Genomic DNA, 25,917 nt, shown 5'->3' with positions numbered 1-25,917 from the left:
AGAAGAAACATCACGTGTTGAGTCATCTGAAATATTATGGTCGATAGGGATGTTGGTGATGCCAAAGATCTGAAATTATTCACCTGGTTTCTAAAACTGAACCATTGATTTTTTTTACTCTTTTTTTCTGCTGTGCTTCAGACATTCTTTGGTAACACAAACGCTCATCTTTACCTTATCTTTTTCAGAGGGCTCTGTTCCAACTAGTTGATAGCACAAAGGTCACTCTGCCCATATAGACTCAATTGCGCCAAACCAACTACGTCACGTCATGGAATGAATGTAGGGAGTACGTAATGTATCATGATTTCTAACTAACTTCACAATTAAAGTCAAAAAGTTACATACAAGGGCCACATGTAAACATAAAATGAAAAAGTGAGTTGGTTCAACACGTAGAAATTAAGTAAATGCAAGATGACATGCTTGTTTTTAAGTCTATGATGACTAAAGTTAAGCGAGTATATTAAAGAATCTAATTAAAGTTCACTAAAAGGTCAGCAGTGTGAATTAATCTACAGCCTCTCATCTAGGTGTTGAGTGCAGGCCCAGAGAGCTATTTTTATGGCTGTCATTGAACAGTGGGGAGTAGGCCTTTTATTGTGTGTTAATGCCATTTGTGGGCCAGGCCCAAAGTGTACTGAGCTCCTATCAGAAGCACATAGCCTCACTTCCTAAGTGTACTGCAAGGTTATCAAGGTTTTCAAAATCTTTCAGGCTTGCATGTGATCTTATTCTTATTGCTCCTTTGCTGGACTAATTATAGCAGCCTAATCCTTTTAGGTTATGTGTTCATTGATTATCATTTGCATTGGTGTATTTTATTATGCAATACAGCTTTCATCTTTAGAGACTGATTGGATATTAAGTTTTTGCAAACTGTTTTTCTGCACATATACACACACACAGTTCATTGTAATTGTTTAATGAATATGAAGCTAAATCATCAAAGTCCTTGAATGTCTTTAGTTCAGTTATATGAGTAGTTCCACTCCAAATGTGCATGCTATTTCAGCATGTTTAACAGATAAACATATTTCAACCCTAACCCTCTCATATCAGAGACAGGTATGAGACAACTAACTGCGTGCATGGCAGCTTTTATTCACAGGGATAGGTTGTATGACTGTGATAAATATTTGTGTAATTGTTTCCCATCCTGCATGAATACTGCGGGTCCAATTTAAACCTGAAACAATGACTTTGACGGATGGAGCTACCAGTTTATTTTAGTTTATTAATGCGTGCCTTACGGTGTACTGCATTTTGAAGTTGTTTTACTGTATACAGACATATAGTGAGTTATCCCCACATGAATTAAAGTCTACATGGATACACTGTGAGCAGTGTTTGTGTTAAAACAGCTCGGTGTGTTAGTGTTTCGCTGTAGGCCCGGGACAGGACGGGACGGCTCTCTCTCTCTGTCGGGAGGCACCAGGCTAAAGGCTAAAGCAGCTCAGAGGCTGTAATCCCCGTATGAAACATCATGGCTGCCACTCGCTGAGCTGTCAAGCTCTCCACAAAAGAAAAGGTAAAAAAAAAAAAAAAAAACGAGACAACTACACACATAACTTCTGCTTTACGGTTTATCTACACAACCCGGCGGGGTTGTCTGCAGTGTTAACTCGATGCAAGGTCAAAAACTGATGCGGGGTAACTTTGTTGCCACGTTTTTTATTCTTCAAGTTATTTCGTCTTTGTAAGCGCTCGTCGCGTCACGTTAATTCAAATCAGTCAGACGCCGTTTTTGGAGAAAACGCTTTGAAAACAGTTAGGTCGGACGCGAAAACGACAACGTTTGAATGCATGCCAAACGAAAATATGTGCGTCGGTATCACGCCGGGATAGTTTTATCGTAACTTCACAATTCCCAAGGCGGTCGTTGCTCGGTACAAAGGCAGTCTCATCACTTTGTTGTGGTCAAGTCAAAACTGCACAATGGCCGCACGACACGCCGATAAATAGGTTAGAGGGGGGAAAAAAGCGGTACCTTAAAAAATATTGAGCTGTTTTTATTGGTGCATTAGTTAGTTTTGGGAGGTTTTTAATTGCACCTCCCACTGTAGCGCGTACAGTAGTGTTTTAAAGCAGGGCATGGAGTTCCTCTATTGTGTGAGCAGGTGAGTTTTAAGTGCAGTTTACTGCATCTGGGGGTTAAGGATTATTTGTGTGTTTTATACCTGTCCATGCAGAGACATTTTGAGCCAAAGCCAGCAACAGGTGGACTTTGTGAAGTAACTTGTAAGGATAGGACTGTGAATGCAGCTTCTTTTTTATGGGTTCACTGCTAGTTAAACACACACAGAGCAACAAAAGTAAATATGGTTTAAAAAGCACTCCTGGATTTGTAGCATTTGCCTTGAAGCTGTGTTATTTATTTGACTTTTTCTTTTCTTTTTTTTTGTACTTTCAGAAACCTGTAAACAACAGCAAGCATGGATTCTGTGGATATTGGTGCAGTTACCTCCACGGGAGGTAATAAACGGCGTGTCAACAAGAAGAATAGAGATTGGCACAAACGGCTCCACCTCAGGAAGACTGTCGTTCAGCAGCCCCCAACTATGCAAAGTGAAGATAAGCGTGGACCAAAGAAGATAGCAAAGGCGTCGGAGCAAAGCACAGTGTGGCCTTCATCAAAGAAGCCCCCCCCTGAAGCACAGCAGAGCCAGCACAGGACGAATGACAGTGGGAATACACTCAGGTTCACATGCTCTCAGTGTAGGGACAACTTGGAGTATGTTCCCAAAGACTTAGTGAGACACTTTGAGGAAAAACACAGAGGGAGCTCGCCAGTCTTTTCCTGTCATATGTGCACATTTAGCACACACGAGTTCTCCTACCTTCAGGTTCATCTATTAAGCCACATGGACACTTTTTCAAGTTGTAGCATTTGCAATGATAATATTCAGCGCACATGGTCTGAATTCAGTGCACACCTGACTATGTATCACTGCCACAATGGCAAGTATTCATGTGAAATGTGTAAGAAATTCTCCACAGGTGATGTTGGAGTATTTCTAGAGCACATGTATGCACATAAGTTGGGCCTGGAAGGAGCGAATGATGATTTATCCCTGCACACAAAGGACAATAATAAGTTTGGGCTTAGAGCAACCACTCAAACTTTGCGTTGTCAGCACTGTGGCTTTGAGGCATCTCAGAAATTGTTGATTACCAAGCACATTAAATCTGTCCACGTTTGCCCGAATGGTAATCAGAGGAAGAAGAAGAACAAGGAGGTTCATTCCCTAGCAATGAAACCAAATGACCCAATCCCAAAAATTAAGCCTAGATTAACGAGAAGTGCAGTTAGGGAAATGTGTTGGTTGACACAGGACTGCCTTTCTCTGCCAGGGAGAGAATTCCTAGATAAATACTGCCATCTGTCAGATCCACAAACAACACTAGAGGAGACTCAACAGTTTTTAATGAAATCTGTTGCTGGGGAAACCGGTGACCAGAAATGGACCAAGGCTCTAAAAACTGTTTTGTCAAATGTCCCTCAAGATACGAATCTTAACCCGAAGTCGGAGAACGGCATCATGTCGAACTCGTCAGATCTTACTGTCCTGACGGTCAAGAACAAGATAACTGTCGCTCAGAACAGCGCTGCTTACGCCAAAAAGATGAAAATGATGACATCGTCCGATAAGGAAACTGTTTCCCCTGAAAGTTCTGCTGATGATGCTCGTTGCGTAGTCGACCAAAACGGATGTCAATCAAACTTTAATGACCACACACCTTGTCCGCAGACTGAAACCAAACTACATAATGATGTCTCCATGCCAGCCCAGAATGAGCCATCTGAGTGCACTCAAATGCAGGAAAACCGAGAAAATCAGGAATTCAAGACTGATCAGGAATTAGAAGAACTTGGTAAAAAGCATGAGGAGCTTATGCACGTGGATGGAATTAATATTTCAAGTGAGCTGAAGTTGACGAACGAGGGGGAAGAGCAGACATCCATTCGTAAAGTTGTACCAAAAAACAAGAGACGAACTCGACGACGAAGAAGAGCCAGATCTAAAAAAGCGGATAAAAGACTGGCCCTGAAGATAGTGTTGAAGAAGAATCCAGTGAAGGAGAAGCAGTGGGTATCACAAAGCTCTTTGTCTCCGTCAGTAGGTGGTCCGACAGATGAGTATTGTGGACTGCCAAGCCCTTGTATAACATTGGAGAAGATGCCGCAGATTCTCCAAAACGCGCTGCTAACTGAAGCACACCAGGAAAAATGGACCAAAGCTTCCAATACTGACCTGCACGGCCCCTCTGAAGCCATCACTTTAATTCGGCAATCAAACCCAGTAGAAGAACTGACCACCATGTGTCCTGCGAAGCCAGGGTCTGCAAATATACACGGAAGCACGCCTGTCGTGCTCGAAAGCTTGCTGTCAACCCATCAAGAAACGAGAGACGATGCAGGGAAGTCACAGCACTTCTTAGAAACAGAAGCTGACGTGGGAGGTTCAGCTAGTACGACAGGCCAGTCAAAATCGATGGCTGCAGCTGTGACTGAAGTACAAGTGTGCCCCAAGAACGCACAACTCCACACATCAGGCAGTGGCATGGACGGCCATATGTCAGGCCATGAGATAAGTCTAGGCGTTGACGGAGCAACTCCTCATAACAGTTACACCAAGTCTCCCCCTGTTTCCCAACCTGTTATTACACCACAGGGTAAGACTGCAAATTATAGTGTCTGCATAGACATAATGTGTAATGATTTAACATCCAGTGGCATTTTTTTGACATACATTTGAATGTCCAGGTTTTACAGTAAAGTGCAATAGCAAACCTGTCTGTATTGATTGAGTATTTTCACCCTTTGTCTTGCAGGTAAGATAAACTCTACAGATTTAAGCCATGCGGTCTTCTCAGAGCAGAGTGTCGAGGGGATGAGAGATGGAGAAGTGCCTGCAGACTCCAGCCCAGATCTAACCGAACTGCCTGCAGTGAAAGCCATCCAACAGGATCCCTCACCAGCCTCTGCGTATCAGTGGCAGCCAGTCCCAAAAAACCTGGAGAGGACCCTGAAGTTAGTAGCCATAAGCCCATCTCAGTTGGTAAAGCGTCCAGCAGGAGACCAGCCCGTTGTGGTGCTAAATCATCCAGACGTTGACATCCCAGAGGTCACCAGGATCATGGAGGTCATCAACAGGTACAAAGGAGAGGTGCAGAAAGTCGTACTGTCACAGAGAACTATGAACGCTCTCTCAGCCATGAACGGTGAGGCTCCTACAACGGATGACCCAACAGACGCCCAGACTGATTCCACGGGTCACGGTCAAAACTCTGTACAGGAGAGGTTCATGCTGAAATTTAAACTTCGCAGGTTGAGCAGGAAAAAGTATGAAATAGTCGACGCAGTCTCTCCCAGCCGGGATGCTGCGACTAAGTTTCGCTGCTGGTTTTGCGGCAGGGTCTTCGCAAGTCAGGAAATGTGGATGGTCCATCGGCAGCGACATCTGATGGAGTGGAAAAGGCCAAACTGTGAAAACTCTTAAATGTCGCCCACACTGGATGAAAAATAGTCTGGAAAGAAATGACTTTTGAGTTTGTTGAGATACAACAAAACTATAAAGAAAACCATGATAGCCAGCCTCCTCCGTTTTTTTTTTTTTTTTTTAAGTCTTAATTATGATTGGTTGATTTTTGAGGAGAATCACGTGATTATCATGCTTCCTGGAGGGTTCAAATTCTCAGGGTAATTTCAGCATTTACCTGTCGTCTCTTCCAGTTTGAATAGCATGACACAAACTCTTTGTAGAGTACTCGTAAAGCCACATGGACGTGGCGGTGACCGTTCAGTTCTTTGTATTGTTTGTGTTTTGTCTACGCAATATAGCTTTATTTAAGGTGATTCAAGTACACTGTCGTATGGAATCTTTTATAGAACACTGTACTGTGTATATTTGCCATACCATCTGAATTTTATGAATCAGTGTATGTACGGGTAGGCTATACACCGTGGTAGCTATCATATTTATGTTTCTGGAATGGGACGCAGAGCCCCACAAGTTACTCAGATATACTTAAACTGTGTGTTGAAACAAAAAAAAAAGACAATAAGCTGTTTTATTCAACATTTATTTATGACTCTTAGGTTTAGTCTTTTTATGTTTTTCTTTGCTTTTTTCAGGCCGTTGAAAGAATCAGTATATTTGTACAAACTCCAAAATTCTGTTAAAAAATAGTATTATCTGAGAGAGGTGTGTTTTCACGCATTCGTTCAACCCTAAAGACACGATTAATTTAAAGAAGTAAACCTGTGTTTGGGACACCGGTGAAATGCTCGCATACTTTCTTTTTTAAATCTGGATTCAAAAGGCCTGCATCATCATATTCTTTTTTCTTTTCTTTGACTTGAAACGATAATCTTATCTTTTAATTGCACTATGAAAAGAGGATTTATATTTCCCGTTACCTCACCTTATCAGGCCGAAGCCTTTGACAATCTCAACCAGTGTCCTACTGTGGCGAAACATTTCCTTATGCAGCCGTGATCCCTCAGTATTCTCAGCAAGAGATCACCGGCTTGAGTGTATGTGCGTGTTTGTTTGTGTTAGTCAAGGACCATTGGACAGATCCACCTGTCTTGTATACTGATATTGTGCATGTATACCTGTATACCTTCTGGAGTGCACACTCACTATGTACATATATATATACTTTTTTTCAATTTAGATAAGAGATTTATAATGTAAATAGCCCTGATAGAGGTACTGTAAAATATTACCTGAGAATTTTCACCAAGTGCCTAGGATTTTTTTGTTATGCAACGAATGTGCATGAATATGATAGCATTACTTGTTGACCACAAAATAAATGAACCAGTGTGTCAGTTCCTGGTGGCATTTGTGTGATGACTGAAGATGTGAGCTGAATTATGCAACAAAAGAATTTTATTAAAAGAAAAAATACAACCTTGTATTTTTTGGCTCCTCAAAGTATTGCTGTCATAAACAAATTATTTGTCTATACGCTTCCTTTAGCTTCAGCAACACTGTCTCGTCCCTCGCATTCATTTTAATACACTGTTTACTGACTGAGCATTAAAAAAAAACAAAAAAAAAACAATAAACAATAAAACGTGAGTTAAAAAGTCTTGTGAGTCAGTGGTCCTTTAGCTCTGCATGGCCAGCAATGCAGACAAGTGCAGCACACGATCCTGTTGACAGGACCTCAAATGAACAATGAAGGAGAAAAGCATCAGTTAATGAGTCCTGTAAACACCAGTGCGACAGTAGGGTTGGGATACAGTCCAATCACTTGGCTGTTCGCCATCAGCGAGTGTCATCTAGGGCTTCACGGGGAAGCACAGTTTGGTGGCGTCCTTGGTGTTACTCTGGCTATCAATCAGCACCAGGGGGTTTCTCTGGTGGTTCTCTATGATGTGGGAGACACTGCTGAAATACTGCAAAAAAACAAGAACAAACAAGTAAGAGGATAAAGTTAGAATGAAACGTTTAAATAGTCTTGAAATAACAAAATTGCGTTAACGAGGCTAGAATTTTACATTTTCCTCATGAAACATTTTATATAGCTGCTTTACAGGATGAAGTCCTGTGATGTATTGTGTGTTTGATGATTAATGTAGGTGTCATAATTACAATTAAAACAAAGCTTTCCACTAATTAGTTCAAATACTGAAACATTTCCACTCAGTTTGGAGTATTCCCACATTCAGAGGTTTCCCTGGTGTGTTTTTGGCACAAAAGCTGCAAAATCTAAATCTAGAAACAATATACAGTAATACTAATTTAAAGTGTCTCATGACTAACCACAACAGGATATAGGAAATGTATTGGGCTTCCTATAACAATAGGATTACAGCTGCTTTGGTGTCAGGGTCCTGCTAGTTCACATGCTGGTTCACAAAATCACACCTTCATGTGTGTGTACCAACACCCAGGCTACCATACTATGTAGTATGCCAGAAAATGATTTAGTATTTTAATTATAGGATATCTTATTGTTTGTATGTATGTATGCAACCCAGCACGATTTTCTGGCTATTATGACCCACAATTCTCTGCACAGTGGATGATACGTCACTTTGACTGAGCTGCAGAGAGAGCACAGACATTTCAATTCAGATTTACACTGCATACTTTTCTTAAATTTTAAATCATGCACTATGATTGTGACAGAGCAAGAGGGTCAAAGTTTAAGGTGCAATGTCATGAAGAAGTATTATGTCCCAACTGAATGCATACTGCATGTAACAGTACATATTTTATAAGGGAGCTGAAAATTCTCACAGTGGAACAATAAAAATAGTGTCACCAGCATGTGAACTACCTTCTGCTTGCAATCCCAAAATGCAATATGTCACATTTTATAGAAGTGAAAATTACCACCGTGTGGCTCGACATCTGTTCACACACAAAGCAATGATGATTCATAAGTGTCCGCCCACAGTCACACTGTCGTGGCTTACTGGGACACTTGAAGACAACAGAGCCATTTTTGATGCGATCAGTAACACCTGTGCTTTTCCTACTGGTAAGAGTCAAAATGTCTGCTGTGAAAAAGGGTCTGTTTTGCAGTCAGTACTTCTCAGCACTGGCACAGTGTATCACTTCCTACTAATGATGGGGTTGAGATGGTGACATTGTAAAATGTATATTGTATTTTTAGAGGCTTTGCACTTTAATCATAGTATAGGACTTAATAACTGTTAACAACTGTTTTCACAGGACAAGCAACTAGATCAACATTCCTACCTAGAAAGACATAGGCTCTTTCTACAATACACATATGCTCATCTATTTAAAAAAAGAAAAATCATAAACAACTACAGACTCCATTTAGCCACCAGGCACAGGCCACAGTGACAATCAAACACAGTAAAAATGAGAGGCAAGTTCTGCACTTTACCTCCTCCCCTCTCTTCTCTCTTCCCAGAGCGTACTGTTGAGTTGTTGGTATGAAGCGGATCGGGATGTTGTACACTCTGCCATTGTAAAACACCACTAATGTATAGGGCTGCTGTGCGTCTTGACCGGAGCTCTTTCTCACCATGAACGCCCCGTCCTGAAACAGAGGGAGCTTACAGTGAGACCCAGCAGGGGGGTTATGGGATAAACTGCACGTGCTACTCATTTGGATGACTGGCGCTCACTTTATTTGCGCGGAACAAGACGTCGTCAGCAGTTTTGCGGTCACATGTGCTGGCATACCAGGACTTCCTATAGACGTCTGCATCCTGAAATACAGTAAATGGAAAGTAAATGAAGTTTAAAGCATCACTTCGGATATACTGTATGAATACAGTTTGTTATAGTGTTTAAGAACCCACCTTATCCTGGTCTAATGACCCATTTTCAGAAGAAATGCTTCCTTTGTCAGCTGGTTCTGGAACACCAGAGACACAAACATAATTTTATAATTTAGTGTGAACTCACAAAACTCTTGTGTATATGGGTGCTAATCTGCAGTGGGACACAAGCAGGAGTTGTACTTACTGGGGGGGGTAAAGTGTGGAAGAGGAATTCTGCAAGAGAGACCACAAACAGAGCCGACCACAGTAAATATACAGCACAAAGCCGAGATTAAAGGCAATCTTCCCCGGTAGAGAAGCGTTAAAAATGTGGCGTAAAACTGTATGTTGTATTTCTTACTTTGGTCGCTTGTGAAAGTCCAGAGAAAAAGCTTTTGGTGAAGTCTTCTGCTCTGTTGGCATCACAGGCAGAGTTCGGCCTGTGGAAAGTACAGACATATGGTAATTAGGCTTTGTTTACTGTGTGGCAATAAGCAGAAATTAAAAAGACAGAAATTAAATATGTAATATTTAATTTCTGGCAATTATTTTTTTTAGGCATTTCTAAGCTTACACAGTACGTCTTTAAACTGCGCCATTCCCTTTTAACCAATATAGAATAGAAACAGATCTATAAACATCATGCATGTGCTGCTTACACTGTGTATTTGTGTAATCAGATCATAACTAAAAGTCGCTAGACCATATCACTGCCCTTACATGGAGAATTCATTCCTTGAGACCCAAGTGAGTAAATTAAATGGAAGGAATGGAAGTGACTGATTTCACAATATTTATTAAAAGCTCTTTGTGGTGTAACTCGGGTGTGACTCATGTCTACATATAACATCTGAATTCACGTAAAGACTTACTTTCAAACTCCCTTGGTTTTAAATCTGGTCTCTGCAGAAGAAGAAGAGATTTCATGATTTTAGATTTAAAAAAGCACACGTCATAATGATGACAGACATCAGCTGACGGCCTGAGAAACAAAGCTAAACACAGTAAAGACATGATGGTTTGATGTGTTAATTGGAAAAAGTGTTCAATTCTTCGATTCTTTGTTGTTCTTACCGGCCTTACGGGTGGTTTTGGTGACCTCCTGAGAGCAAAAAAGAGTATATAAGACAACCTGTTATCCCCTTCATAAAGTTTACAGTTTACATCATATACAATTAGAATAATAAAAGAGATTCTTACTCTCTGGGCACAGGTTTGGGTTTGAGTGGAGGGGGACCCTCTGCAGCTTTATCACTGGTACCTAGAGGAGGACACAATGCAATCTACCAGTTATTATGACAGTTTTTTAGTTATTCATTAGCTGTTCATTTACTGTAGGGTAATATATTTTCCTTCCTCTAGATGACATAATATGCTAGAATGATTCAGTAGCAGTCTTTGAAAATAATTCTGATTTAATACTCACTGTCGTGTGGATCACAAACTTCATATTCGTCATCACCTGTGGGCTCCTGAGATGTGGAAATTCACAATAAGTCAATATCCACCTGACTGTGTGGCGTACATTAGATCTTTGAAAAACACCTCTTTTAAACTGAACCTTGCACACATTTGTCATCACTTACAGTAGGAGGAGATATTTTTGTTGTTATTCTGTGGAGGAAAAATGACTCATTGTTACTGTAATAACAGGAAAGATATTTATTCACTTCATAATAGATAGGATAGAGTTGTTAGCAGAGTTAAGTATCCAAGTGAAGTGTCAGTGTTGTGCGTCCTACCTGGGGCTGGGCTTTGGCGGTAAAGTATGTGACTGTGTTGTGGGGATTGGACATAGTCTGCAAGGTAGATACAATGACATGATTAATCTCAGATTGTAGTCTAAATTATCACAAAAGCATTTTATATTTTATATCTGTATGATAACGTGAAGAAGTCAAAACTGTCTCAAACTGACCTGCTTGCAGGAGACATTGAGTTCTCCTGTAAAGAGGTCATAAAAAGGAACCACAGTAAATTCCACATATAAATCTGCCTTTAAAAATACTTGTAATTGCTGTTACATAAACAGCTTACCTCTTGGTCAGGGACTTCATAAACATCTGAAAAATACCCAAAGCCAAAATTAGACACACGGTAAAACCACAAAAGCCTTGTTCGGATGCCAGAGCACATTATTTTCATGACCTTAAACATGTGTTCAGCTTACAACAGTACATGCCCTTTGGCAGTGTCTTTGTGTTTGGACTAACTGCTCTTGACTGCTTCCCATTGTAGTGTATTTACAAAGTCTTTCCATGCATTGGTCTAAACTGTTCATTCAATACTATAAACATAATGGAAGCCTCGATATTCCTTGTGTTTAACCAACTAGCTCTCATAATGGTTGGACCACCTCTTTGGTCAAGATTGAAATAGCTCAACATCTATTCATTGATTCCAATCAAATCTCAGTAGATTGAAATTATGTACAGGTCCGCATGATCCCTAGAGGATTCATCCTAAAAATATTAGTATTTTTCCTCTATGATCTTAATAACTTTGATGATCAGCCAGTGTTTTTTCACCCTAAAATAAATGCCTCAAAAAATATCAACATCAACATACAACAAATTATTTGGTAAATCTGCATGTTAGCATTGCTATTGTGAGCATGTTAGCATGCTAACAGTGCCTTAGCTAGCAGTTAGCTGTTTTATTTGCAAAACAAAAAAAAACGTAACGTAAAATAAAATATATATAAAATATATCTCCGCACTAGTGATAATCCATTTACTTTTTTTCAAATTATCAAATTAATTTAATCTTTCAACATGGCACAGTAGACCTTGATCAATTAATTGCAACTAATTAAATGTAATCATACATATTATAATGCAGGGTTGATTTGGACCAATGATTCTTGAGGTACAGACACTGTTGCACCTACCGGGACTGGGTGGACGCTCTGGTAAAGGTGTAGACAACATAGGAGAGTTCTTCCCCACTTTGCTCATACCATGCATCATAGGATCTGAGGGGAGGTATGTATTATTATCATTAATATTATATTTTTATAGCAGTAGTCCTTGCAACAGTAGTATCCATTACTTTCTCCTCTCTAATTTGATGTATATCTTACTTGAAGGTGGATTCTCTTCAGGTTCTATATAGTTGTCATCATCGTTACCGTCTGGATTGATGTAGTCTTCCTAAGAGCAAACAGCAAGACAATAGGTTGTGAAAAAGTGCCGATGTCAACTGTCCATGCTCATTGGAAAGTATTTACCAACACACAGGATGTGATGAAATTACTGTAGTCAAGAAACAGTAATGTTTGTGGAAGTCACACAGTATTCATGTGAGCTTAAGTTTGAGGAATCAAAGTTGCTTTACATCATCGCTCCCCATGCCTGTGGGTTCGGGGGGCAGTTGTTTGGAGCCTTTGCTTGGGCGGACCGGCTTCCTGGGCGGTCGCTGGGGTTGGTTACGACGGTTGTCTGGAAAGGAGAAGCAGAAACAGAACATCAGTATTTGCATAAAGTATCACTTCAAAGCCATTTGCATGTTGTTTCCATGGCTCAACAGAGTCTGTTGAAGGATATAAATGGACCAATGCACCTTCAGCAGGTAGAGAATGATGACAGGAAAGGAGAAGCTATTAAACATAAAGAAACTGTGTCAAATGTCTGTACTGACCAAGGTACTCTCCCTTTGGGTAGGAAGCAGCGGGAGTTGTGGTGAAGTTTTGGTGATGACCACGAGGAGGAGGCTCATAGCTGTCATCATGGTCCTCATGTGGATCCTCATATGTGTCATTATCCTGGGAACAATGTACTTTATAATGTTTCAAACAAATATCAACAGTTTGAATGGCTTACAATTCACAACTTCTCCCAACTTACATAATCGGGTTCAGACAGTTGGTCATCATCTGTAAACACAGAAATGAAAAAGGATTTTATTACAAAGAAGTACATTTTTAGTTAAAAATATTACACACCAGCATTAAATTCATCTGAGCAGGTGTCAGAGTATATTGCCTAATTTTAGAACAAAGTCGGTCTCTCAGTTGAGGAATCAGTGAAGCGCGTTTCCTCACCTCTTGAACTTAATAAATAATCTCCCAACAAGCGATTCAATCGCTGTTTTTATGATGCAGTGTGCACGGCAGCTGCACATGATTGAGCACAGTGTGTTTCTCAAATCAACATCTGGAAACAGATGAAATGATCATCATAATAACAATCATAATATTACAGTATGTACTGTAATAATTACCCAACGAGTAGTTTTACTTATGCTACTTTAAAGGACCAGTGTGTCGAGTTTAGTGGCATCTAGTGTCTAGAGACTAAAAATGCAAAAGGCCCTATCTAGAGACAGTGTTCAGTTTGTCTATTTTGGGCTACTGACATACAAAAACATAATGGTTATTATGTTCTATTTTTGCCGTATTTGCCTGTAAACACTGGACCTTTAAGTACATTTTGCTGATGATACTACAAAATTTGAATTTGAAATTTAAAGAGTAATTATACACACATCACTGAGGTGCAAGACTACCAGAGAAAAGCATGAATGAACGGTAACGCCTGCACACTCACTTCACACTACATATTTAAATAATTACAACGTTTCAATCCCACTCTGATTTTTTTTTTTAGGTCAGAATAAAAGTGATTCTTCATCAGTGAAAAGACTGGATAAGAGAGTTTAAAAAGAGTTAAATTATGATCGGCGTGAAGCATGTGAATATGATGAGCACAGTCAGTCACGTGTAAAATGTAATACTGTCTGTGTTTTGAGAAAATGTATCGCACTTCTCATACACACGTGTCTTTTTTTTTTCATCTTACAAACAATACTCACATGTACATGTGTACACTGAAAGTTATAACTCAGTGTGATAATCCCTCCTGTCCATAGTGGATATTAATGAAACATGATTCCAGTGTCCGTAATACACTGCCCTCTCTCTCAAAAACACAAAGTTCAGCTGAGGTCTCATCAGTCTGATCGTGACACCTCCTTTTATCACTAAAGTTTCTCCTTGTTTTTCTTTTTTTACAATGTTTCTTTGCTGACCCATCTACACTTCTGCACTAAAGGCCATGACTTCATATGTTTAACTCAGACTCACAGAATGAACACTGACATTGCTTCTGGGATTTCTGAAATGAATTCAGATATATAAAGCACAGAACACTCATGTCTTTTTTTGTATAATTAATGTAAAGAGTTTAATAGCCAGCTGTCACAGTGGAACCTACAGGGACTCACATTTCTTGTAGAAGCAGTGATAATGACTCTGTTCTTACCTCTGTAATCTCTCGCTGGTACTTTTGGAATCGGTTTGCTTTTCAGTCTGGAGCCATGGAGAGAGATACTGACATCAGCAGCAGACAGTTAACAGTGTTTTGACACATCTTACTATTAACACAAGATACGAATTGAGATCTAAATTTATAGTCGTTTGACTGATGACACTTTTTCTTGGTACAGGATACATTTTAAACACCTGTGCTGTAAATCAGTGAAAGCTCTATATTTCCATGAGCAGCACACTGGTGTGCATATTTACCAGACAGGACGAGAATAAATGAGTAACACGTGTATCACCGTCATGTCTATCCTTATGTGCCTTAAGCGGACCAATTTCAGGAAAGGAAAGTGAGAGCACAGCCATCTGTTTGGGTTATTTTTGGTTTGTGTGTATCTTTCTTATTCCAACGGTTGTGAAAGAGGAATTGACCATCTTCACTGATGCATGTATACACCACGTGGAGAATTTGAAGATTTCCAGACTGCCAGACAGACATTTGTCTCAGACTGATTGATACACACAAATTTAGACAGATATATTTCCTGTTTTTTTTTTCGATCCACGTAGTAGTAAAGATTTTCTTTTAGAAATTCCAGAGACTGACCTTCGGAGTTTATTCAGTAGGCTGCCATCGTTTTTCTTGATGTCTTGAACGATCTTCTGAAGCTGCCTGGAAAACAGAGAATTTGACTTTGTTAGACATTAGTCATTTTTCATCTCACAAAAGAACTCTGGAAAGACAATTGCAAGTCACACCATTCTATCAATCCTTATTTTCTCCCGAATCCTCTTTTATATCACTTCTCTGACACAATTTATATCTAAGTTTTTCATTATATGATGTTAAAAGCATCTCTTTCTATTTACTAAAAATGAATACTTACAACGACGTAACATTTTTGTTGCTTCCAGAGAAAATACAGGTGTAACACAATGCCTGTATTGACACTATGCTGTGGTTTGGTTTAAGCAAAAAGTGATATTGCACCACTGTTCACTTGGAAACAAAATAAATGAAATAATAATTATAATAAAACTGAAGTTCTTACCGAATCTTTGCTGAAGCAGGAGCAGCCAGTTTACCTAACGTCTCCATATTCATGTTTAATCCAAAAGCTTTACATTTTAGGGCCTCTCCTGCGTTAAGTGTGTGCTGCCAGGTTGTTTGCAGAAATGTAAATGAACTGTGTGTTTGGCTACAAGTCTCGTCTATGTGAAAGAGGGGAGGGAATCCATTCTAGCTGGCCTCTTTCACACACACACACACACACACACACACACACACACACACACACACACACACACACACACACACACACACAGACACAGACACTCAAAAACAGATTTCAGCCAACATGCCTTCAACAATCCTCTTGCAACACATCTCTCGACTCTTTTCAGTTCTACCACCAGTCAAACATGGCCATTTTACTCTGAATCTCCTGAATCAGGCGACCTATGAGTAAGTGGGGCGGAGTGGGGGAGTTTTTTACCGATGAGCTTGCCACTATTTCACACTCAAACATCTCTTTTGGCTTTAGTTTCTTAATTTGCAATCATCTGTAAAGATTCTGCATGAATAAATATTCTTACTGATCCCATGTAAATCACATTGTTTGACAACTTGGCTGGTTGGTTGGAAATGTCATGTGGTTAATCATGTGTAAGGTCATCCATGGTATGACATGGAAAGTACTGTGTCGTAATCCAAAGGGTTTCGTGTGTATGGGAGGGGACATGTATATAAATGTGCAGCCCCTCCTGTTAGATCAACAGGATGATCCACTACAGTGTGTGGAGTCACCATAGGAAAGTATATGGAAAATGAATGTCAGCTTTCCAGTCAACCAGAGTACAGGAGACTGGCTGTAAGAAATTTTATATCATCCAAAAAAGCAAAGAATAAAAGAGACAATTTTGATTATTTTAAGGAACGAATTGTGGATGATTCATAATGAGAAGAAACGTCTTTAGTCAGCATTTGGTCGGAAAGCTGCTGAGTTGGAAATTTATTTGAACCCGCTCGTAGCCACTTATTGGAAACTCAACCTCCTGTCACCTCATTAAGTGTTGTGTTCAGTCTCTATATGGAGCTCTTTCCATATCACAGACTGACTGAATGCGGGTAAAGTGTTTGGTTTATTCCTGACTATGTGAGATAGCATAAAGTGTGCCCACTGACTAACCTACTGTATGGAATTAATAAAAAATAAATAAATAAATCCTTTAGCCTACATCGTGTTTGATTTTCTTAGAAGACCAGTGAACTGTACGTCCTAATAATGTGTCACTTCCTGGTTCAACAAGCATATGATTAACCACATAAAATCAGGAACTCAATGAGACAAGTATGAAAGCCCAGGACCGACAATACCGCACTGAAATGATTCAATGTAACTTAAAGTGCTAATAAATAAAACGGGGGGAAAAAACCCAATAAAACATTCTTCATAATAGAATTAAATGAAACTGAATGTGAAATGATCTTGGAAATGGAGTTTTACAGTTTTACATTGGTTAAGATTTGCTAACCTCCTCTGCGACATTATCATCTTTCAGAGGCTGCAGTGGGCTCAGTTTTGAAGAGTGGAAATATCTGAGGCATCAAATGGTACCAGCAATGTCATGGTAGTTTGGGATGGGGGATAAATAATGCTAAGCTACATGTTAATGATGGAAAAACAGCAATGGCATTTTTTAAAGGGGTCCCTTGACCTCACCTGAAGATGTCTTTAAAAAAAAGGACCTATTGTGTCTTCTAGGATAATCACATGCAGCTATGTGACACTGAACAACCACAAACTAGAAACGAGGGGCTCTCAGAGGAAGCAGGGCCTAGGTATATTAACAATAAAAGAGTTTCTGAGTAATTTCCAGAAGAGAAGTGCTCACCTTCCATTAGCTGAAAAATTACACATTTATGACTGACTTATTACTGATGTCACTTTAATACTGTCAACATGTTTACGTGAGATACACACACACACATGCATACACATGGGGATACATGAACAGGAACTTTGCAAACAACATGCAGATAAATGTGCAGGTGCAGTTAGGCACACACACACACACACACACACACACACACACACACACACACCTGCAAACCCACACACATATTAAACGCGTTTTAATTTGATGCACCTTCTTATTTTCAAGTGAGTATGTTTTTATATATTACACTCAGGCATGAAGCGACTTATATTTTGTGTTTGTGTGTGTTTGTCCTCAGTGTAGACTAAAATGTTTTTCACGCTCATGGCAGCAATAAAAAAGTAAAGAAGCGGCAAAGAAAGAGAGGAAGGATATAAGAATGAGGTATCTGTAGACAGTGGTATAAAAGTGTTACTCACGGTTGGTGGATGAGACTAAACTTGCTCAGCTCAGTATCAGACAAGTTCTGTAAAAACATCAGAGAAATCAACTGTTAACAAAAATCAACTGTAGAGATGATACTGCAAGTATGTCACCTCCACTAAACACATGCATTTGAGGAGTCACTGCATTAGGGCTGCAGGTCAGATTCATTTACAGTGCTGCATCACCTCTTAGCCGACAGGAGATGGCAGCATCTCACTAAGGGCCATCTCAGCAGCACAGCTCGTTTTTCTAACGTAACTCTTATGATATTTCTAAACAAAACCAAAGATGAAGTGAAATTTCTTTATTAGTATGGACACGCAGCACGAGAGCCTCAGGGTCAGGGATGGTTACAAACATTACATAAATGCATTTATTAACGTCTATATTGATCAATCTTGCAAATCAGTACTGTTGGTCAGACACTGTGACTTTATGGAGAAGTTTGATAAAGGGCTCAAAGATAGTACAATAAAAACAAAGCTTTTTATTGATGCACTGTAACCAAGCGTGGTTTAAAGGCACACTTGAAGGACGCTCTTTCTGAAAGCAAAGATAAAAATATGCTTTGCATGATGCTGTTTGCTTTCTCTTGCTTTGTGAATCAGCACCGGTGACCTTCACGCGGGGAACATGCTCCTCTAACCACGCATCACTGTAACTGCATCCACACACTCCCACTGTCTCACACAGATAAATCGCAAAGCACTGAAAAAGTTGATCTAACTGCCCCCTGCATTGTCTTTTTTTTCTCCTTTGTTGCATTTAACGTCTGCTTTGCGGTAAAGCTATTGTGATTCGTAAATGAAAGGAAATGATTACCATAAAATATGCAACAAATCCCACTAAATTATGTATTTCCCTGTTCATTCATAATTCATTGCTCCAGGTCGTTACTTGCTCTGTCTCTCTTCTCTGTTTTATATTTGTTGTGATGTAATGAAGATCTATGACACCAAATGTTTGTGACAGTTTGCTTATTGTGGGTTTGAGTTTGTAAGATGTGGAAAAGACTGAGAGAGATTTGAGGCTTGTGGTAAAGAGGTTAATGTATGAGGTATGAGTTTAATACGTCCAGTTAATTTAAATATGAATAATGTATGGATGGCTCTTTATCTGCAGAGTATCCTGTGAAACAAGTGAATTTATGTACCATTAAGTTGAATGCAGTTGATTTTATGGTAGTTTTTCCAAAGCTGTTTATGATTTATGTGAGGTATTCCACACAGAGCGACATGACAATGCAGCTCACATTCCCTTGATGTGTGAAAGTGGGAACCTTGGCGCAACAAAAGGGTGTGTTACTTTTAGGAATGAGCCCATAGTAGAGTGAAAGCAGAGCTTTTGATTTAATCATTTGTAAATCAGAGAGTGAGATCACTTAATATGAAAGGCTTTACCTTCTTCAAAGAACTGAACCTTGGCCCCACAGATACACACTTGATCATCCCACTGGCGTACAGGAGAAGAAAAAAAAAAGGTATCGTATAAAATCAGACTTAGCCTTTTGACTTGGAATAAAATATCAAATAGTTTGCCCCAGTGGACACTCCCAGGCACTGCTCCCACATTGAATTATTTATAGGAGTGTCTGTGCTTGCTCAAATGAGACACAACAGCTCTACAAGCTACAGCCTCTCTATTGTACCACAGACCAGGACCCCTCACTCAAAACTGAACAGAAAGCTACCCATCCATGGTCCAGTCATTGGATAGCTTGCGTTCTTGTTTGAAATTAAGTGATTTGTGTAAATAGCAATTCAGGTTGCATGGTATGTGTGTGAGTGTGAGGAAAATTACAGTTTCACGATTGTAATGTGTGAAATCACACAAGCATTATGTTTGTTTTAGAATTTTAGTAAAAATGAAAGAAGGAAATTGAGAACATCTCTAATACGCCCTTGAGGGGATTACTGTACATCCCGCTTTGGTGAGTGCTTCATTTTACGGTGCAATGCTCCTTTTTACTGCTTTGTCGCTGCTGGTTTACGTTGCACTGAAAGCCAGACTCTTAACTCACAGATTCTTCATTGATTGTAAGTGACAGAAACACTCAGAGCCTTCATAGTTACAGTACCACGACATTTCAAAACCGTGCCCATCGATGACATAAATTAATCACTGCATGCCTGTAGCTGTGCATGCCGAAAATGATTTGTATGAATTCTTTATTGGATATGTATATCTGTTTACTAATCCCATATGTAGAATATTAGAGTTTCTGACTCCTGCACCTTCAGGTGGTAGTGTTAGCAACACTACGAGTCTACCATAGTTAGTGCTTTGAGCTAAATGTTAACATGTTCCAAGAATGCTACCACGATGTTCCTTGGTAGATTTAATGCATACCACGTTCCCCATCTTAGTTTAGTGTGTCAACATCATGCCAAAGTTTGCTAATAAGTTTTGCAACACAAGTACAGCTAAAGCTACTGGAAACAGGTTCGCAGATATTTCGAAACCAAACCAAATTACAAAATGACCTGCTGCTGACACTAAATGTCAGTCAGGATGCCGCTCAAGTCATTAGCAATCATCCTTTAGGCATCATGAATATCTACACAAAATTTCATGACTAGTGACTGTAGAGTTATTTCAGTGTGGACTAAAAAGTTGGACCTACAGACTGACAGACCAACACTATCATCCCTCGAGCCATGCGACTAACATTATTTAAAAGACATTCTAAGTTTGACTTAGATTGTTTCTTTTGACTGAAATGATGACATAACTTCAACTATGGCAGCTTCAAAGCACCTAATCTAGTGTGCAGATATGCTAAACATAATCATATTTGCAATAGGTAGATATATCTCCGTGAGGTTCAAAGAGGTCTTTGGTGTAAGACATCTCTGCAGATGTTGGATAGGATGACCTTTAAGACCCGGACATATAAAAAGCTCTGGTTACAGCTGCTAAAGTGAAAAGCACATAACCTGACAGGTACACACATTTTGTAGCTTTTTATAGCAAGGAGTTGGGCATCAGTGTGAAGTCTCGGTTTCACCCAAAAACAGGCAACAGGTCACACAGGCACGACCACGTCTGTTCACATGTGGTCACCTGTCCAACTGGTATGAGAAACAGCAAGCGAAGGAGATGATGACGCACGGAACGCTCGTTAACACTTTAAAAAAAAAAACTTGAATAGTTTCATTTCACGTCAGAGAGAACAGCTTTCCAGGTACTTGCCCACAAAAAATATTTTTGGTTCTTTCCCAGCAGCTGTGCTATGTCTCATGATTGTCATCAGGTGAGAGATGTTCCATATGTTCACCAATCTACACTAAATGTTCCAAAATAACAAGTGTAACAAGTCAGTTGGGGTTTAAGGTGCTTTTTCTCCTTTCTAATACTGTTTCCTTACTCATCCATTACAAGGAGGCTGTGTCAAATGTTAAAATTAGATTTTTTGAAGCTACAGTGGGACTACAACATTAGCACATAATCTCTGCTGAAAATGACATTTGCTCTCTCTTTTTAGCCATAGGCTATATACATTTTGCAAACCTTTGTTAAGCGCGTGCCATTCTTCAGCACGCATGCAGCAAATGTTTGAAACCAACAACAAAGTAATCATATACTGTGATATACTGTGGAATGCCAAGTATGAGTGCATATAGGCTAGACTTTACTGTGAATGGCCTTTGTTTGTACTGTTGATGATCATACACAGCAGTTGAAAGTGACTTCCTCACGCAGCCGCCAAACAGGCAGCATCACAAAGATCGAGGCTGACAGTTCATTTGATCTGCTACATATCTCTTTTAACCTGTCTACCTGTGTGAGCGAACATGGCTTCAAAAAGATGGAGATTACCTTTATCTACGCCGTGCTGACTGTCATTCTCATCCGCACCGTAGTACACAGCCACCCACCCCTGAGACAGAATTAGATTGTTTTATTTCTTTTTCCCATTGCTCGTTCTGATGAAGAGATGTAGCAGAATGTGAAGATGCATTCGAGGCAGAGCTCGGTGTTGTGGTGTTGTCTTATGAGAGCATTTTAGATCTGCGTTGCCCATTTACTTAAGGATTTTTATGACCTTTGCTCCATCTACTGTATAAACATCATATGCATATGCAAAGTAAGCCAAAGGCAATAGTCAGCAGCAGCAGCAGCAGCACATTTGCTGGATGACATTCAGTACCCACAGTACAGACCCTCTCTGGCCTTAGACACCTGCTGAGTACTGATGAGTCAAATCATAAACCGTTATTTCTATTTTTCTGCTGCATGAGCGTTTATTAAATTCTCAGGAATGTGTAATAGTATTGGTGCAGAGAAATTTAATAAAAATCCCCTTGACATGGAGAAATATTCTCCTTTTGAGTCATTTTTTTCTGGTCTGCTAATTGACAGAAAAGTCCATTGTGATGTAACCAAATCATACTTCACCATACACAGTCTTATTTGAGCTGGCCAAAGACAAACTTCAAATAATGTAAAAACAGTAAACTCCACATATATTGGTCTGTACAATGAAGTGCAAGCATTTAGGATGACTGAGCAAAATCAAACACATGTTTAAGTGGAGGGCTTCTTAAAGTTCGTGATGAAAAACACAGTTAAGTAAACAAGTAAGTAAATTTTGTTTCACACAATTTATGACAAAGCTGTGATACTCACCCCACACTAAAGCGTCAAAGGTTACAGTTGCTGTTGTAAAAGCCTCTTGCAACAGGAAGTGACATTTCACTGATAGAGGCAACAGCAGTTTGTCAAAAATAGAAAAGGAACTGGATACAATGCTCACAACCCGAAGAGCTTACATCATCAAGAGGAAATCTAAATTAAAAACCAAAAAACTCAACCTTTTCTCAAACTGACCAATGCCTTTACGGTGCAGACTTTTTAAAGCTAAAGGTGAGGATGCACAATGCAGATTAAATATTAACACTGTTCTGTATGGCACACATGCTGAAGTATGTGATAAGGACAAGGAAGCAGAAGATAATCCATCAACAAACTTTTTCTGTTGCGTCCCTCTTCAGAGGCCAAACATCAATAATTAATAGTGATGCTAGTAACTAATAAGATAAAGCAAGTTGAAATGAAAATAAACAAAAAAGGGTTAGCAGGATAGTCTTGTTACATCAGAGCACTTTTGTTTGTTTATGTCACCACATGAGTCATATTAATGCACCTTGAGGTCTGCTCGGCATTCTTTTACCCTCAGTCATTAATGCCCCCCCCCCTGCTGTAGCTTTATGCCATGGTCCTCCCCCCACCTTTAGAATCACTGATGAACTGAGCTTATTATAACTGACTATAAATGTTGTTAAATTTACCACCTCATTTGTTACCATATTGCCCTTAGCAGCTCTCTATCAGTATATATACACTTAAAAATGCCCTCTGGCCATAGCATGCTCCCAGTTGATAATGTTAACATGTTGATGATTAAGTGGTAAGTTAGCTCGAGACCCAAACGAGGAATCTGGTATCTCTTTGCTCGTGTAGGTAGTCAGCTGTCAGTCTGTAAGAGATAGTGGCTTCCTGCACACAGAGCTGATCTGAACGCAGCAAAAATAGTTACTGGATAAAACTCCAGTTCTATGAGTAAACTATTTTAATGCTATTAGTTTTGAAGGTCTTTTTTTGGCCTGATGAGGGCACTGGGAAAAAGGTTAAGACATGACCATACTCATGCATTCTTTATCAGACAATCATGAATGTCTGAAGATACTTTTGTGCTAATTATGTCCAATAGATGTTGAGCAATGTCACCTAAAAACTAAAAATGACAACCTGGTGGTGGCACTAAATGAAAAGACCTATAGGCTTCTATTATGTCGGTAGTATTGAATGAATAGGCCAATACATGGGGTCACCAAAGTCATTAGAATTTAGGAACATCAGCAGTAAATTGCATGAGGGTTCATTTAGTCATTTATTATATTTCACTCTAATACGTCACCCTGATGGCCACCAGAGAAAAAGACAGGAAATCACTAAAATTATCTGTTGGAAACTGCGAATGTCTGTTCAAAACTTCATGGCAATCAATTAGAAGATATGTCAGTCTAAAGCAGTAGACCGACTGATTGATGTTGCCTTCCAGCAATACACACACAAAACACACAAAACACACAAAATCTGAACTGATACTGTATAACGCTGTATGTTTGGAAGAGCGTGCAGCCTTGAAGCTAGTTAAATTGAAAGCGTGTGAAGTCAGCGCCGCAGCCGTGGTGAAATATTCTTGTTCAATACTGCATGGGTTTACCTGACTTTAATAGAGCCCAGGTGAGCTGGCTGGATCTCAGGGACCTATCAGTCAATACACAAACTGTACGTATATGTATTTTTCAGATCTGCACTGGTAACTTGCACATCAAAGCCTCTGCTCTGCAACATTAATCATTCTGACTGATGAAAATCCACAGTGAGCATAATTTAGGGGAGATAAGCCTGTGAGATATGGGGGAAATATTTCCATGATGCAATATCCCACCTAAAATGGAATCTGTTCAGGGTCAGTGAATAATAAATACAAGAGGAGATTGTTGCTCTCATTTGTTAGAATGGCAACGAGTGTTTTGAAGACGTATATGAATGAATGCTTCTAAAGGCATGCCAATGCACAGGAGGTATACTGAGGTATGATTAAGGACCTCAAAATAATATTAAGAAGGTTCAGCTATTGCACTGCACAAAATCCTCTTTAACTCTCCCCTCATGACTGAAGCAGATTTAATGATACTTCCTTAAATAAGTAGGGATCATCACAGCTTTATTAGCCCCGAGTCTCATTTCACAGTTCCTACTCTCTCCCACACTGCCACACAGGGAAGGTTTTCACCTGCACTCATTGTGCAACTCGGAGACAATGTCAGGCCATCAGAGAGTACCCACAATGTGGACGATGGAGACAAAAGCGATGAGAGCCAGGTCAAAGCAGAAGTTGCAGATGATTCATTCACTTCCATATTAGGAGATCCAGTGATTACACACCACAAGAGTTTGGAAAGTCCGACGTCACGTTTCATATCCTGTAAACTCTCTTCTGTTTTTCAACTTTGGAGTTTTTCAGTGCTGAAGTGCAATTTAAAATTGATTATAAAGTTTATTCTTTCTAAAGGTTAGGCTATATCTTAAGAAAACTCACATTTTTAAAAGTAGAGTCAAAATGTAATAAATGTTTAGTATTTTAAACAGTTGGAGTTTTACGGTTGTGCAAATAGCTCAGGGAAATGTAATTATTCTGCTGTTTTTAAGACCATAATCATAACAATAATTGCCTAGGAGGATTTGCCTATTTTGATGTAATTAGAATAATAAGCTGAACACAACCGCAGCCCAGATACGATCCTGAACGGATTAGTAGTTTATGCAACAGCAAGAGGGACAGAATGAGCATTTTCTGTAAAACTCAGGTGAAAGGAGGAAAATGTGAGGGATTAACTCACCAAAAGTCTGTGTCCATTAATTTTCAGTTTGTTTACAGTGGCAGCACATTCTTGCATTTTGTTCTGGGGGCAGTAAACAAATATTGATTTAGTTTCCTGAATGAACTACACAGATTAACTGAATTTCACATTAACACTCATCTCCCTGTCCTTTTTATTTTAACACTTGTATGTGTACAGCATGCCTGAAGAGAAACAGTCAAACATGATCTACATAGCCCTGTTAGCTAGAATGAACTACTGAACTTTTGAAATGATTAGAAAATAGGTCAACACGCAATCTTAGCCTTTCAATGGCTTTCTCATTTTGTCTTTCTTGTACTCACCTTGTACAAAAAGAAAGCTACTTGCGCCTGGTCCCACCCCTCGCACTCCTCTCTGGACGGCAGGTTCATTTTTTTTTCTCAACGGGGAACCTCTGAGCAGGAGTGTGCTTTTGGAAGTACAGTAATAGACTGACCCGTCACGCACCGCAGCTCCAACCCACCAGCCAGGGAGAAGTACACGCAGGGAGGTCACCTCATTAAAACCAACACATACCCTCCGTCTCCTTCATCCATAACTAATGTGGCAATTCATGGTATTTTCAAAAGAATCTACACTTGTCCCCGAGA

At 39.6% G+C, this 25,917-nt stretch overlaps 2 protein-coding genes across 13 annotated transcripts; one reads left to right on the top strand and one right to left on the bottom strand.

The window, feature by feature from the left end:
• The first annotated feature begins 1,153 nt into the window (after positions 1-1,153).
• Positions 1,154-7,063, top strand: znf518a (zinc finger protein 518A). Of its 2 annotated transcripts, none has more exons than XM_010734580.3 (3): positions 1,154-1,531; positions 2,414-4,677; positions 4,837-7,063. In XM_010734580.3, exons 2-3 carry the CDS (start codon positions 2,436-2,438, stop codon positions 5,502-5,504), a joined length of 2,910 nt encoding a protein of 969 aa, XP_010732882.3. In that variant the 5' UTR covers positions 1,154-1,531; positions 2,414-2,435; the 3' UTR covers positions 5,505-7,063. The 2 variants fall into 2 exon arrangements, with proteins under 2 accessions (XP_010732882.3, XP_019128367.2); XM_019272822.2 differs by lacking the exon at positions 1,154-1,531 and adding an exon at positions 1,552-2,120.
• blnk (B cell linker) lies at positions 6,885-25,917 on the bottom strand. 11 transcript variants are annotated; one of them, XM_027277641.1, is made up of 25 exons: positions 25,630-25,917; positions 25,304-25,366; positions 19,292-19,343; positions 17,885-17,931; positions 15,133-15,198; positions 14,524-14,591; positions 13,108-13,136; positions 12,902-13,025; positions 12,599-12,702; positions 12,345-12,414; positions 12,153-12,236; positions 11,300-11,325; positions 11,181-11,206; positions 11,005-11,061; positions 10,849-10,876; positions 10,689-10,734; positions 10,463-10,523; positions 10,337-10,364; positions 10,135-10,165; positions 9,624-9,702; positions 9,468-9,496; positions 9,302-9,357; positions 9,125-9,229; positions 8,881-9,036; positions 6,885-7,414 (listed from the first exon to the last, which is right to left on the bottom strand). In XM_027277641.1, the coding sequence occupies exons 2-25, from the start codon at positions 25,318-25,320 to the stop codon at positions 7,298-7,300; spliced, it is 1,506 nt and encodes a 501-aa protein (XP_027133442.1). In that variant the 5' UTR covers positions 25,321-25,366; positions 25,630-25,917; the 3' UTR covers positions 6,885-7,297. The 11 variants fall into 11 exon arrangements, with proteins under 11 accessions (XP_027133442.1, XP_027133444.1, XP_027133440.1 ...); XM_027277643.1 differs by having other exon boundaries at positions 14,524-14,570; positions 25,630-25,915; XM_027277639.1 differs by lacking the exon at positions 19,292-19,343.

The sequence above is a fragment of the Larimichthys crocea genome, chromosome III (assembly GCF_000972845.2).
Source record: "Larimichthys crocea isolate SSNF chromosome III, L_crocea_2.0, whole genome shotgun sequence".
NCBI lineage: Eukaryota > Metazoa > Chordata > Actinopteri > Sciaenidae > Larimichthys > Larimichthys crocea.
The sequence above is the reverse complement of the archived record's forward strand: the minus strand, read 5'-3'. Positions and strand labels throughout refer to the sequence as shown.